General features: G+C 39.0%; 1 protein-coding gene across 7 annotated transcripts in view; it reads right to left on the bottom strand.

Moving 5' to 3' along the window:
* setx (senataxin) overlaps positions 1-15,595 on the bottom strand; it is a 45,178-nt gene that overhangs the window by 10,638 nt on the left and 18,945 nt on the right. For 3 of the 7 annotated variants that reach the window (XM_068215961.1, XM_068215962.1, XM_068215963.2), the window contains exons 4-21: positions 14,324-14,433; positions 14,004-14,223; positions 11,629-11,739; positions 11,369-11,543; positions 11,084-11,177; positions 7,429-10,956; positions 7,187-7,283; positions 6,898-7,071; positions 6,591-6,814; positions 5,237-5,389; positions 4,979-5,135; positions 4,791-4,892; positions 4,588-4,700; positions 2,745-2,816; positions 2,507-2,656; positions 2,208-2,315; positions 597-772; positions 410-493 (exon numbers count right to left, since the gene is read on the bottom strand). In XM_068215961.1, coding sequence (XP_068072062.1) covers positions 410-493; positions 597-772; positions 2,208-2,315; positions 2,507-2,656; positions 2,745-2,816; positions 4,588-4,700; positions 4,791-4,892; positions 4,979-5,135; positions 5,237-5,389; positions 6,591-6,814; positions 6,898-7,071; positions 7,187-7,283; positions 7,429-10,956; positions 11,084-11,177; positions 11,369-11,543; positions 11,629-11,739; positions 14,004-14,223; positions 14,324-14,433 — 5,848 coding nt within the window. Of the gene's footprint in view, positions 1-409; positions 494-596; positions 773-2,207; positions 2,316-2,506; positions 2,657-2,744; positions 2,817-4,587; positions 4,701-4,790; positions 4,893-4,978; positions 5,136-5,236; positions 5,931-6,210; positions 6,815-6,897; positions 7,072-7,186; positions 7,284-7,428; positions 10,957-11,083; positions 11,178-11,368; positions 11,544-11,628; positions 11,740-14,003; positions 14,224-14,323; positions 14,434-15,595 lie in introns of those variants that run through there. The other 4 variants (XM_685853.9, XM_073935704.1, XM_073935705.1 and 1 more) reach the window with 2 other exon arrangements.

The following is a 15,595-nucleotide window of genomic DNA, read 5'->3' as shown; positions in this document are numbered from 1 at the left end:
AAGATTTAAATTTAAGATTTTTAATTTAAGAATTTCTCAGTTTTTTTTTACTTTGTTTTATTTCAAGAATTGTACTCCATTCTCAATACAAATATAGGTCCTTGAAAGAGCTTGAATTAGATTTTAAATAATTTGTTTATGGTTAAGTACACTTTCCAAGCCTTGAATCCATGTCTGAAATTCAAGTAGTTTTAAAAAGCTTGGGAACCCTGGGTTTAGGCGCAAAAACAAACTTTTACAAACAAAAGAATTTCACTTCATATGAGTTTTGTAAGAAATCAGGTAAATTTTGTTTGAAGCTTACTGGAGGCCTTAAAACTGCTGCCAATGTAATTTCCATTGGCAGCTGGTTTCTTGAGATTTGATGGTTTTAGTTTGCAGTTAGCAGCTCACAGTGTTGAGCACTCACCACACGCACGGTCCGCTCAATGACCTGAGGAGTCTGAATTCAGACACAGTCCTAATCTCCTGCTCCTGTCTGCACTGGCCCTGCCTACACATGGTGAAGAGTAGGGTTTCACAACAATCTCTCTCCCTTCTCTACAAATGCCTTAACTTTCAAATGAAAAAACACATGAACCAGATTGTGTGCGTACCAGTCATTTTTGAGTGCGCTGTTGTAGATGTACTTGGAAGGGAATTCGCAGATGTCTGGGTGCATGCGGTATTGCATACTGAGTAGAAGAATTGGAGGGAGTTTTGAGTTTGAGGGGTGAAGACTTTTGCATAACCGTGCCATCAGAGACTGGTCGAAGCCAAACTCCTTTGCTTTCTATACAAACAAAACACACACATAAATGGACTTGTATGATATAGACAATTAATACTGAAGATATACAGTAGTAAACATTTAAAGTGGATCAAAAAAAAATTTTCCAAAGTAGTCAAGAATGAGTGCTGTTGAATATTTTTAGGACGACTTTGATGAAAGGTTTTGATCCACTTTAAATATTGACTACTATCATTTTTAGCAATATAATGATTATATGGCTTATACACGTGCTGTCCAAGTTTAGTTCTGGAGGGCCGGTGTACAGTAGAGTTTAACTCCAATTTGTCTAAACACACCTGAAAGCTTCAAAAATTAAGAGCTTATTTAGCTTGCTCATGAGCATGTAAGAGGTTTCACAAACTAATGCTGTGGTCACACTAGAGTTTGAGCATGCAAAATTCTGTCATACGGCACTCGAGAAGAGGCAAGATTAAACAAGATAATTAGATTTAAAAAAAAAAAAAAAAAAAAAGCAAGCGATTGGTTCATCTTTTAAATCCATATATATATCATATTCTGATGTCATCATTTTACTGTGAATTATCAAACACGACATATTAAACGTCTGTTCAAGTCCACCAAAATGACAAAGAAAGAAAAAAGTAGCATTTTAAGCAACAGTAGAGCTACGCATAGGCCTGTTATTATTATTATTGTTGTTTTACCATATGTTTGAGAATTAACAATAATAATAGGCTAATCATATTAACCTTTATTTTACATTTACACGAATCGTGAGAAAATTGTGATCTTGATTGAGCAAAAAAAAAAAATCGTGATTAATATTTTTCCTCGCCTTACTCCCTTATCTTAATTTTTGAAGACTCCACCCCATCTCCCCCTTTTCCTCCTTTACCAGGGATAGCTCTTGAGAACTACCCGATCTCGTAACCTCGTACATCCTCATTGACCAGGCGGAAGCCCTGGGCTCAGTTATCTCCTAGCTTAGCGTTCTCTCCTGGGACAGCATGCCAAACCTGCTATTATTATTATCATCAAGCAACTACTAAGTTTGAACTCTTGAATTATATTTGGAGCTAAGCTGATGATTCAGGACAGAGCTTGTACATCATGGTTTATCCAATGTTTATATGATATTATTTAATATTTTAAAAAATAAGTTTACAAGAACAATTAGTCACACTTGAGATTTAAAATATAAAAAATGTAAAGTTAATATTATGCTCTTTTAAAAAAAAAAATAAATAAATAAATAAAAAAAATTCCATTTGTGTGTATTTAAATGCAAATAAGCTATCTTTTCAGGAAAGGGTGGAGCCTTTACAGCTTGCACCTCAGGAGATTTCTTTACCTTCTTGCTGTGCAACTTAAAAGCAATGAAGGTTAGAAAAGTCTTGGTGGTTTAAACACCAGATGCATTGGTTTCTGAGCTCCTACTGCAAAAATGATGCATATTTTTGTGAGATCTTGGTACCTGGGAGACAACGGTTGGTGGAAGCTGGTTAGGATCGCCAACAAGTATTACAGAAGGACATCGGTACAGCATGGGAATCAGCGTCTCTGTTTCTTTAGCCTGACTAGCCTATAAAAAAAAAATAAATTAATAAAAAAAGTACAAAAACAAGGGTTAGGTAAATCACCACTTTACTAAAAATGACAAACCTATCAAATAAACAATATGCACCATGTTGAAAAAATAAAAACATCTCTTATGAAAATCACATCTTAATTGAAACACTTAATTGAAAGTTTACAATAATACAAGATTTTAACCTCATCGATGATGACGCAGCTAAATGGCTCATGTCCGAGACGTCGGAAGGCATTTTCGAGGACAATACTTCCACTTGTGCTGAGCGTGCAGCAGATCACATGAGCATTCTGCAGGACAAGAGCTTGACTCTCCTGTCTTCTGCCGCGACACTATAGATATAAAAATAAAAAAAAAAGATGTTTGTTTGCATTATAATAAACAATGTAATAGAGGATTGACAACTAATGGGATTCTTACCTCTTTAATCTGCCGACTCAGTCCTTCTCTCTCTTTCAGAAACTGCTTCTTCTGCTCCAATAAATTTTTGAACTGTAAACAATCACATCAGTTTACAGAAAATTTTAGAAACCACTACACAATAAGTCCATATATACATGCATACTATACATACATAAGGGCTGCAAAATGTATAATTTCAATGTGTGAATCCACAAGTCACGTCGCAGGATCTCAAGGTCAGGTTGGGATAATAGTTGACCAGACACTACAGTTCATAATATCATTAAGATTTTGTAAAGTTTAACTTTAGGTGAAAGATTTAGTATGCGTGCATTTTTTTTAAAGTGCTGATTTTAGTCATTTCTAGCTAAAATCAAAACCATTTGGCCACAAGAAATTATAATGTTGAGCTTAAAGATTAACTGTATACAATTATTTACACAATGAAGACTATAGAGTGTTAATTTAACAGAAATTGAATTAAAATCACATGTTAGACTCCCCAAAACACTATAAAGCACTGAGTATTTCTTTTGTATCTTTGCTAGGGATGTAAAAATTCACAGTGAGTCGGTTAAAAAAAACGTTCAAATATGTGACTATTCAATCTAGTAAAAATGTTAAACAAATCATGATACATTTTTGTTTACAGACGCAAGCTGTGTGCAAATACTGCAAAAAGATGTTTACTTGCATTAACAGAACATTAAAAAAAATGAACAAACCGTCAGCACCGTGAAAAACTACTGATCACAGACGTCTATACGCAAAAAACTACTAATCAGCCAAAGAAAGCTTCGGTGATCACACGGTGCAACAGTGTTTACATAGCGAAAGTGTCGTGAAAGAAAAAGTTGTTCTGTTACAGAACCAGGTGTTAGACTATTTTACCCTCTCCTTTTCATATTAGTTTATGCATATTTGAAAATTTTGCTTATTATAGAATAGTTAAAAATGTTCAAGATTATCTTTTCTTAAGTGCATCACACTAATACTTATGTAATAAATTAGTATTTCACTTCATAATCACGTTCAACTCCTGTCTCTATCCTACTATACAATTAGTCATTTTATAATCAGTATTATTTTCCAGTAACCAGTCCCCTGGAGCAGACGGCCTATTGACCTCCTTTGTACACCCTGCTCTCTGGTTTAGGAAAGGCTTGCCGCTCCACACTAATCATCTCGGTGCCCAGTGAAAGAGGTTTTTTTTTTTTTTCCCCAGGAGGGGACTGCTGAGGTTTTTGCACATTTACAGACAACATAGATGTGCTGATATTTGGTTATAAAATAAATAAATCCAGCACAATTACAATTTTATTTTGTTTATATTAATGAGTCTTTTTTAGTTTAATTGTTCCTTTTTTATTATTATTATTATTTTTTTTTTTTTACGTGTATTCGTTTTTAAAATGGCAATGTAGTTATGGCAGAAAATATATTATTTAGCAAAAATTCTGCAGCATTTAATAAAAAAAATAAAAAGGTGTCTTCACCTTAAATTTAGTTTGAATAATTTTGAAAAAGAAAAAATAATCATGACTAAATCGTGAGCTTAGCATTTTGAACTGTATCGAAACACGAGTCAGATGAATCGTTAATCTTTGCTCTGTTGTATTAATTACACTTGTAATATTTTGTGCAGATACATTTCCCTACAAGAGCATCCTAATTAATGTATAATTTTGAATTCTTTCCAAATGGAGCCATTCAAATAATATGGTGTTAATGTAATCAGTTGCGATATATTAGATTACAGAGAAAAAAAAAAAAAGTATTGGCAATGTCAGTTTTTCCCCAAATATCGTGCAGCTTTAATATAAATCAATATGTTTTTGATCTCGTTTGGATGATGCATTACCTCAGTAGAATTCTTCTGGGTTTTTGCACATTGATGAGAGAGATTTTCAATCATCTGGTCCAGTTGCTCCTTCCGCCTGTGTACATCAGATTCTACAGTTTGCTGGGCTCGCTCTATGCAAATGAAAAAAAGAAAAGTTGAACTGTAAATGTTATGTCTACATATGCATGTGGTGTTACTTCATGAAGTAATAAATCTCTTACGAGCTCTTGCTTTAGTCTGGTGGTCGAGGCTGAAAGGTTTTAGTGACTTTGAGATGGTTCTTTCATTTCCCAGTCTTACCAGGTTTATGTCACCACAATTACCTGTACACACACACAAAAGGGTTGCGTAAATGACAGTCTAAGGCATGCATGTTTGTTGAAATGTCAATGGTTGTGCAAGCTAGAACCTTGAGGTGCGTTAATGTTTCGACATTTCTCTTTAAAGATCAAGATGACTTTCTTCATCAGACTGTCAATGGCAGCATTAGAAGGTGCACAGAGAAGAACACGTGTCCGTCGAGATTTGGAGTGAAGGTTGCCCACAGTAGCAGAACTATTAGTAGCCTAACCAGATAACGACAAACAATAAGTCACAGATTAAGGTGTCCTTGAGAGCATGCAGAGTATGGAGAAATAAAGATGCATTCAGATGGGAAAATAAGTACCGAAGACAGAAGTTTGTACAACAGACCACCAATTGTTTTACTCTTCCCAGTGCCAGGAGGACCATGAATAAGGAGAAATTTTGGAGTCTTCTGTTTTCGGTGTATCATAGCGATCCCACATGCTATTGCTCTTGCCTGGTCCCTGTTGAATTCCTGGAATAGAGGACAAAATAAATGAAAGCAAGAAAAAGTAAAGAGGAGTAGATAAAAAGTATAGAAAAAAAAAGTAAGACAACATACAAAAGCATACCAAAAAAAAAAAATTGTGAAAGGAAAGCAAGCCAAAAAAGGGTGTTTCACCTATTGGATTTGAGTAGGTACTCTAGACCCTGGGTTCTCAATTCCAGGTGTTCAACCCTTTTTCAGAAGATCAGTCTTCCTGCAGAGTTTAGTTCCAGCTCTAATCAAACACACCTGAAACAACTAATTAGGACCTGAACTGCACTTGATAATTACAGGTAGGTGCATTCGATACCGGTTGCAACTGAAATCTGCAGGAAGGTAGATCCCCAGGAACACGGTTGGTCACCCCTGCTCTGGACAATTTTTCTTGGTCTTGTTTGAGCTTAAGTTTCATTTTGGCCTAAAGTACCTAAACAAGACAAAGAAAAGTTGTCTAGAGCCGGGGTAACCAACCCTGCACCTGGAAATCTACCTTCCTGCAGAGTTCAGCTCCAGCCCCAATCAAACACACCTGAAACAACTAATTAGGACCTGAACTGCACTTGATAATTACAGGTAGGTGCATTCGATACCGGTTGCAACTGAAATCTGCAGGAAGGTAGATCCCCAGGAACACGGTTGGTCACCCCTGCTCTGGACAATTTTTTTTGGTCTTGTTTGAGCTTAAGTTGCATTTTGGCCTAAAGTACCTAAACAAGACCAAGAAAAGTTGTCTAGAGCCGGGGTAACCAACCCTGCACCTGGAGATCTACCTTCCTGCAGAGTTCAGCTCCAGCCCCAATCAAAAACACCTGAAACAACTAATTAGGACCTGAACTGCACTTTATAATTATAGTCAGGTATGCTTGATACAGGTTGCAAATGAAATCTGCAGGAAGATTGATCTCCAGGAACACGGTTGGTCACCTCTGCTCTAGACAATTTTCCTACGTCTTGTTTGAGCTTCAGTTGCATTTTGGCTTAAAGTACCTAGTCTACAGTCGGAATGCATAAGGTTATGCATAGCATATGTGTTTTGTGTCCCTGATCTGATATTCTCATTTCATTAAGCGTTCTGATTATTTGGATGGCTTCTTTAATACACCTGATTCAAATAATCAAATTCCCTAGCAAAGATGAAAGTCTGACTCAAGAAAAGTAGGAAGCACTGTTTGTAAAAAGCCAAACTCACTGGTGCATCTAGGTCTGATGGTCCATCCAAAGAATGTGTGAAAAAAGACACATGGGGCGCAAGAAGAGGACGTAGCATTGGTCCGTTTCTCAGCAAACACAGTGCACGAAACTCCCGAAATATGCTGATCAATGATCCAACAACTTCACAGAGCACAGGTTGGGAATTCACTGATGATACATTACCGCGTGTCTGAATTGTCAGGTTTAATGTTGACCTGGAACCTGAAGAGGCACAGCTTAATGAGACAGTGGACATAAAATAACACAAAAAATACTCATTAAAATTAGAGCATCAGAGCACACACCTGGAGTTCTGTTTAAAACATTGGACCGGGATACATAGCCAAAATGAGGATGTAGATCATGAAAATTTGGTTCATCCTGGGCGTATGCCCCAGTGTTGTCTGGCAGCCAAAGCAATACAAGGTCATCTTCTTTTGGGTAAATTTGTTTCACATCACATTCCTGAGAAAGGCCGGCTACAAATAAAAGCAACTTTTTAAATCAAAAGGCTGATACTTTACAGGAAACACACTCTGCTAACAACTACAAACTGTAATTGTATTAGCATGAATACCTAATTGCTGAACTTACCAATGAAGCTAGCACTAGCAGTGCGATTGCTGTATTCAATACCTTGGACTTTTAGGTACAGCTTGACCCTTCCCTCTTTGAGCCATTCATTAGCCATCTATTGAAAACACAATGGATTAAAACTAAACCAATTCCTGATCTTGAAAAAGAACACCAATAAACAAATCATCTATATTTAAAAAAAATGCAGTCCCAATTATATCAAAAGATTTAGGCATTACTGAAATAAAATGTAGTCCCACCTCTTCGAATGCATTAATTAGCAGCAGTGGGTACAAGGTGTTGAAGTACTCCAGGTAGGAAGAAAAATTTACTGGCACCTCCTTCAGCGGCAGTTGGCACAGATCAAGTGGACTCCCAAATGCTTTATAATTATCAAGCATTCTGTATTCCCATTTAAGGATTGCCTGGGTTAACACCGAAAGGTCAAACTTTGGGCTTTGATCCATTGTGGGCATTGGTTTGTTAACTGGCTTGTTAACTGGAGCCTCTGGTCTTTGGTATACCTTGTATGATGGGGGTTCTGAGGTTGAGCTTATTTTATTACTGGTGACCAACTTGGGGACACTGCCCTGAGGAAGAGTTACTTGTTTTAAGGCAGGTGGCTTTGGTAATTGTGGAGGGGGTAAAGGCTGGAACATTTTGGGGGGTGGCATTTTTGGTGGTGGCATTGCTGGGGGTGGCATTGCTGAAGCCAATCGAGGAATTTTTGCTTTAGCGACATTTGCAGGAGGGGGAGGCTTGGCTCCTTTTTCCATTTCAAGGACAAGTGAGGCACTACGGGAGCTGGGAGTGTATATTTTAGTGGTGGAAGGTTTGGCTTTTTTCTGAGACATGGGTGACATTCCAGGCTTCAAGAACAAATGATCATTTGCCGCATTAGAAGGCGGTACATTTTTGTCAGTGAAGTCAGGTTGACCAGGGGTATCCGACCCACTATCTGTATCGATGTCCATGTCAACAGGATCTCTCTGGGTAAGAAAGAGTTCGTCGTTTTCATCCTCAAATTCCTCCATTTGTGAACAGATTTCCATGTCTGTAGGTTCCATCTGTGTATAGAACATCCATTCATCATCAACATCCTCTTTTGATGCTTGAGCAGCTTTCTCTCCTTCCAAGTTACCTTCAGCAGCCTCACTAGCTTGGAGGAACTTATTCCCTACCCCATCCCCACTAGAATCGCTACTCCCTAATGCACCTTTTTCATTATCCTGCTGACAATGGGCATCTGGTTGAGGACAGGGCAAGAAGTCACCATCCTCATTGTTTGGAATTGTTGGTCTCGATGAGTGCAATTCATCTTGCCGACTGACTGGTTTGGAAGCTGATGTTGTAATGGGTTCTGTTGCTGGCTTCTGATGCTTCTCACGACTTTGCCTGAAAAACTGAATATCTTGAGATCCCATTAGTTTCTTGTTAGCTTTCACCATACGTTTCTGCGGAGAAGTCTTACTGGTTCGAGACGCTCGCCTTCTTTTCTGATGTGGCTCCACCTGCACGTTCTGGCCATGGCACCTGAGTCTGGCGACACAGTCAAGTGAACGCTGAGAAAGATCAAAGGCTTTCCTTTCCTTCTTTTTCAATCCTAAACGCTCTGCCGTTGATTCTGGCTCAGCAATTTTACGCACCTTCTTTGGAGGAACAATGGCAGGGGTGCCACGTGACGTAGATGCAGAAAAATAAGGAGAAGTGATGGAGCTGGAGGATGGAGTGGATGATGATGATGAGGAGGAGGAGGAGGTGGAGGATACAGCAGATGAGGATGGAGTAGTTGAAGAGGAAGGTTCCTCCATGTCCTCAGATGTTGAGCTACGTTTCCAAGGGTGGCGTCTGATTTTTTGAGCAAGGGCATCAATTAACACTGGCTTTTTAACCTGCAAATGGTCTCTCTTATCAGATGGAGTGGTTTTTGTTACTTTAGTCTTTAGAGGTTTTGGTTTGGCAAATTTATCCCAGCTTTTTGTAGTACTTGATGCTTTGGATGAGAATTCATGCACATCCGAATTCTCTCGTGTCTGCTGTGGTCTGATTTTCTCTTCCACCTGCTTATAGTCTCTTTCCATCTCATCTGCTGGCTTTCTCGGCTGCTGTTGTCTGATCTTCTCTTCTGCCTGCTGACAGGCCCTCTCAATGTCCTCATCTGGTACCAGCTCAGTCTCTGAACTCCATGAGGGAGATGCTTCATTAGGCGTTTCATCCAACTGTGGCTTGAGTATTCGATCTGATTTGAGATTCTTTGTCAAGACTGATCCATCCAAATCTGCATTATCCCAAGCAGATGCCACATATTGCTGAGTCTCAAACTCAAACACTTGTGATTCACTTAGATCATCATAATCACGCCCCGGACTCTCAGGCATTACAGGACTTTCTGGAGATTTGTTTTTTACTGTGCATTCTTTGTAACTAGACCTCAAGGGGTCATTTGGCCTTATATCATTATCAGAATCTTCATCATCAGAGATAACTATGGTAGTGGACTCTGTGTTCTGCTTGGAAATAACCGAAGACGCAGTTGCTCTGGAGTCAACGTCAGAGTCACTAGATTCAAGCTTGTGGATTGCAGATTTTATCAGACGAGTTCGAGTGATATGAAGGGGTTCATCATCATCATCATCATCATCATCATCCTCCTCCTCCTCCTCATTTTTTAAAGCCCCAAAACCTGGTCTCTTTTTAGCTGACACGTCAGACTTCTTCCTTGCAATTGCTTCGATCTTTGACAAACTCTGATCATCATTTAATCTTGATCGAATTTCCTGCAGTTTACCCAGATCTGGTTTTATATTGGTCAACTCAACAGCAGGCCTCAGCTCTGAAATTAACACTGGGTCAGAAGGTTCCTTTTTACCCTTGAAGACATCCTCAGGCCCACATGAGAATTCCTCATTGGAGAAAGATTTTTTTCCATAATTCCAAAGAGGCTCCTCTTTGATAAACGCAGCTCTGCTGGGACCTGCCTCCGGGTCCTCTTGTTGTTGGCAGATTGATACTGAATTTCTGGAAACAACAGTATTTGTAGCTGCCTCAACAGATGGTGCGGATCGGGGTGGAACAGCAGGTCTTTCAGCCATCAGCTGCACAATTTTCCTCAAACACTGCTGAAGCTTTGCAGAATTTGAAAAAGTTAGACTCCACCTTTTGTTGGTATCACCACGCAGCTGCTTGTTAAGCAAATTCAAAAACATGGCCGCATCTGGGTCAGATCTTCTTTTCCCTTCCTTAAGCAGCTGCCGAATAAGCGTCAAACAGCCTTTAATTATTGCTCCATTCCCACATTCTGATGTAGGTCTTCCTACAATGCCAAGACTGTAAGATGTTGAACTGACACTGTGAATCCCACCCATCCTGTCTGGGGGTCCATAAGGTTCATCACATAAGACGACGCACATGACAATCACCTCAACCCACTTGGGGGGACAGCGAGAAAGTATTCCCATTTGTCCTTCGGTATAGTGTAGCTCAACGATTTGAATAAAGATACGAGCAAAGAGCTCAGTCACTTTATCACACACGCTTGCTTGTCCAGTCAGCATGTACCGATTATCTCGGATCTTATCACAAAGATAGTGGATGATTTCACTAATATAGGAAGCATTGTGCTCTTGAAGTTCCATTATGGAACGAACAAATGGGATGAACCACAGAAAAGTGCATCCATATACACGCATGCTCTGGCCCATCTCTGAATTAAGCACGCTGACCAGTGATTGCATATCGTCATAAATCACATAGTTGCTGCCAACACCACTGTTGGATGAGCCAGGTGCCTACAAGACGAAGATTAGGAGAATATTCAGCTTTATTCCTAATATGCATTAAAGCAATGCAGTCAATGTTTACTGCATAAAAGCAAATACACTGTGGTGCAGTACAATATTTAGGAAGAAATCTTACATGGCCTTGTTTTTTCGAGGCATAACAGTCATACACCATCTGACTGCAAGTCACGACATTGTCGTCATATTCTGGCTCTACTTTTACCATCCTCCTGTTAAATTAAAAAAAGGATTTAGTAACCCCACAATAATAAAGCACACAATGCCAACAAAACTTTACCCAGACATGATATTCCAAAACAGATGAATAATGACAGGACAATTGCATTATATATGGTTTCCATGCAATGAACGCATTTCAGAATGCCATGAATTTCCTTTAATTAATGCACAACTTGCTTACCCCATTGTCTTTTGCTGGATGCTTCTTAATTCACACACATAGCTGGCTGCTCCGGTGATGGTCTGGAAAGCCATATTAGGGTCAACCTGAGCCCAAATCTTAGAACCAAGACGGTCTAAAATGACCATGAAACAGTGGAGGGCTGGCCAGAAAGGGTCAGAAGCCGGGTTATCCTCTAAAAAATAACAAAAATATAATGAAATAATTAATATTAGCAACATTTTAACATCTCATTATATTAGAATCATAGGTGTACATACCCCTTTTCAATGCATCCATTGTATTGAGTATGCAAAGCGGGATATTAAACTGTCCCACGAAGAGAGAGTCCATTGCCTCAGCGCTGAGCTGTGTTAGTAACATACAGATGCCTAAAGGACACAAAACAGCATGTAATTGTAATGTGTATTTATATAGCACATTTATCAAGTACGGCCATACACCCAAAGTGCTTCACAATCATGAGAGGGGTCTCTCCACACCACCACCAGTGTGCAGCATCCACTTGGATGATACAACGGCAGCCACAGGACAATGGCGCCAGTGTGCTCACCACACACCAGCTATTGGTGGAGTGAAGAAACAGTAGTAGAGCCAATTCAGTGGATGGGGAGGATTGGGAGGCCATGATGGTTAAGGGCTGCGAGGGAACTTGGCAGGACACCAGGGTTACACCCCTACTCTTTTCGAGAAGTGTCATGGGATTTTTAAATGACCCCAGAGAGTCAGGACCTGGGTTTATAGTCTCATCCAAAAGACGGCCCCCATTGATAGTATAGTGTCCCCTTCACTTTTACTGGGCCATTAGGACTCAAACAGACCACAAGGTGAGCGCCCCCTGCTGATCTCTTTAACACCACCCTAGTTTTTCAATGTGGTCTCCCATCCAGGTTATAACCAGGCTCACCCCTGCTTAGCTTCAGTGAGTAACCAGTCTTGGGCTGCAGGGTGACATGGCTGTGGTGTTTTAGTGATAAAAAGTTGAGACAGCAGATAATTATTGTGTGTCAGTAGTTTTAGTTGTTTAAAAATAGTTTTATACTATTTATTATAAAATATTTTTTATAGTATTTATTATTTAAATAGCTGGTGGGTCAAAATTGATCCGAAGCACAACCAATGTGCACCAAATGTGATCAGATTTTTCCCCAGAATGTTATGGTCATTTTAGGGAAGTCGCCAAATTTAATAATAATAAAATTAATAATAATAATAAACATTGTTCAGGGCTTTATTTCTGTTGTTAAACGGGAACAACAGGGGGGTTCAATTTGAAACATTACTTTGGCTGGGTGACAGTCAAAGGGCCCTATCATACACCCGGCGCAATGTGGCGCAAGGCGCGGCGCAATTAGTCTTTTGGTAGTTTCAGCTTGGCGCAAGAGTCGTTTTGAGGCGTTGCGCTACGCTGTTTAAATAGCAAATGCATTAGCGCTCATTTGTGCACTCATAGGCGTTCTGATCTAACAAGGAAGGCGTTCTGAGGCGGACCGCTGGCGCGTTGCTATTTTGAGAAACTATAATTGATTTTTCATTAGACCAAAACAAACCCGGTCTAAACTCCAGCGCAGAGTTGCGCCTCGCTTACACACTGCTTAATACACACAAGAGAGCAATAGGCAAATATCTTTACATATGAAAAAATTTAAATATTAAGGATATAATAAGAATAGATATAGGATATAAAGGATAAAAATATTACAAAACACATTATTTTCTAGCCTACATAAATATGAAAAATCACTGCTTTTATGTCTTCTTCATCTCGAGAGGCTTTTTCAGTTCATTCATAACAATTTGCTTTTGTATAATGTTATTATTATTAGCAGTATTATTTATTATATCCATATTTATTTTATTAAAAACAAGCTTAGATTTGCCCACCTGTCAGGTTTTAGACCATATGGGGCACAGCATGTGTTTTAGGATACAACTCAGGTTTTTGAGCACATTTCGTTATTATTGTTCATTTATTCGTTTGCTGGAAATTAGAACTGAATTAAGAAATAGTTTTGAAACGAATATTTGCGCTTAACAAACAAAAGTTTTATTTATAGACTAATTGATGTCTGTGCGTAAAGGTTTCCCTATCCAAGAGCGAATGTGAAAGTAGATCCATTATCTCTCATTCTCACGCAGTAGATGCTCTGTTTAACTGTTTTCTGTAAAAAAAATAAAATAAAATAAAAAGTTAACTGTTTGCCAGTGAAATGCTCATTTTTTCCACTTAGACTTACTTTGCGTCCTGTAAATAGCGAATGCGCTCTTGGCGCGACACAGCCGGCTCTTAAAGGGAATGGGAGATGAGACTCTAATTAATTTATTCTCAAAACACACCTATAACTCATTACGAAAATAAACTCAACCCTTTTAGACCATGCGCCATGGCGCAAAGCAGATTTTCCCGTCCTTAAAGTAGCAAAAATGCGTTCTGACATGCCCTGAAAGCGTTTGCACCCAGCGTTTTGCGCTCTGCGCATGGACCGTCAAACTAGAGCCCAAAGTGTCATAATAAAAAAAGGGGGAACAGAAACTTAAATGCAGTGTATCTGTTCAGAGTTTAGTAACAGAAGGAAGTGATCAATGGAAAGACCATTAAGAAAAGAGGATCTGGAGAAAACTGTAATAAACAGACCTAGCCAGTAGTTCTTCTTGTTCTTTGCATCATAGAGGTGAGAGGGCAGCATGGGCACTTTTCCGCTTGCATAACACCCAGGATCCAAATCTGGTAAATCTAAAGATATTCCAAGCTCGATTATTTGAAACATGCAAGCGAAGATCTCCCGAAGGTCATAATAGGCATCCCGGTCCACACTCTTTAAGGTTTTTGCTAGATCAATTGCCCAGCGACGCACCTGGATAGGAAAGAGAACCACGTAGTAAAGAAATGTAAATAATAATTTAAGACACAAGAGGCTGTTTATCATAAAATATGTGGTTTTGTTGCCGAGTTACCTTTTCATCGGGATGAACGAGAAGCAGATATGTTCCCTGATACTTCTCAGACCAACTCAAAGTTTGCTGCCAATCCTGCAACTTGTACAAGACCCTAACCACCATATCAGCTGTGGAGAATAAATATTTATATTATATAGTTACTTAAATGTAGGAATGCTGCTGATAAGGCATTTAAAACCCATGACAACATTGGTAATGAATATTTAATATACAGTTAATTAATGATTTCTTGTTAAACAAGCATTACACAAACGTATAGATTACCATACAGATAATAGGGCATAGAAAAATCATTCAATTTATTCATTCATTCCTTTTCTTTCGGCTTAGTCTCTTTATTCATCAGGGGTCACCACAGCGGAATGAACCGCCAACTTATCCTGCACATTTCACACAGCGAATGCCATTTCAGCTGCAACCCAGTACTGGAAAACATCCATACACATTTACAGATAGTTCAACCAATTAACTTATACCACATGTCTTTGGGCTGTGGGGGAAACTGGAGCACCCAGAAGAAACCCACGCCAACACAGGGAGAACATGCAAACTCCACACAGAAATGCCAACTGACCTAGCCGGGGCTCAAACCAGCGACCATCTTGCTGTGAGGTGACCGTGCCAACCACTGAGCCACCATGTCACCTTCAATTTATTTAGTTAATGATAATTATTTTCAAAAAGAATACATTTAATAATATAAAAATATACAATCTATTAAATATAATTGTCAGTTTCTCTTTCAAAAAAAAAAAAAAAAAAAAAAAAAAAAAAAAAAAAAAAAAGTGTATATAAGGGGCCGAACACGTTTCATGGGTTCAGAGACGCCTCTTTTGAATGGTTTACTAACGTCCGCGAGTGTTTTGAAAGCTGCTTATGCACCCCGTGCCTCGTATTTTAACGCTTGCTGCTGCTTACCTAAACTTATACTATATACTTCCATACTATATAGTATGCTAAAATCAGTATGTGAACAGAGTAGTATGTTAGAATTCATAGAATTCGAAAAACAGTATGCGAGAAGTACCCGGATGACCAACTTCTTTCAGCGAGATTCTGGAATGCACATCCCATGCATGCTGCGCTATCCCATGATGCCCCGCGAGCGAATTCATGAATGTGAGTGAAGCGACGCAAAATTACGCAGGTACGTCACGTGACTGTCAAAATGGTGGATGTAGTACGTCCGAATTCCATTCATACTGTATAGAACTTACTTTTCTAACTGCCGAGTAGCAAGTTTAAATTAAATGCAGTATCTACTGAGTA

Source organism: Danio rerio, chromosome 21 (assembly GCF_049306965.1).
Source record: "Danio rerio strain Tuebingen ecotype United States chromosome 21, GRCz12tu, whole genome shotgun sequence".
In the NCBI taxonomy this organism is placed as follows: Eukaryota; Metazoa; Chordata; class Actinopteri; order Cypriniformes; family Danionidae; genus Danio; species Danio rerio.
This window is presented reverse-complemented; position numbering and strand designations above follow the sequence as displayed.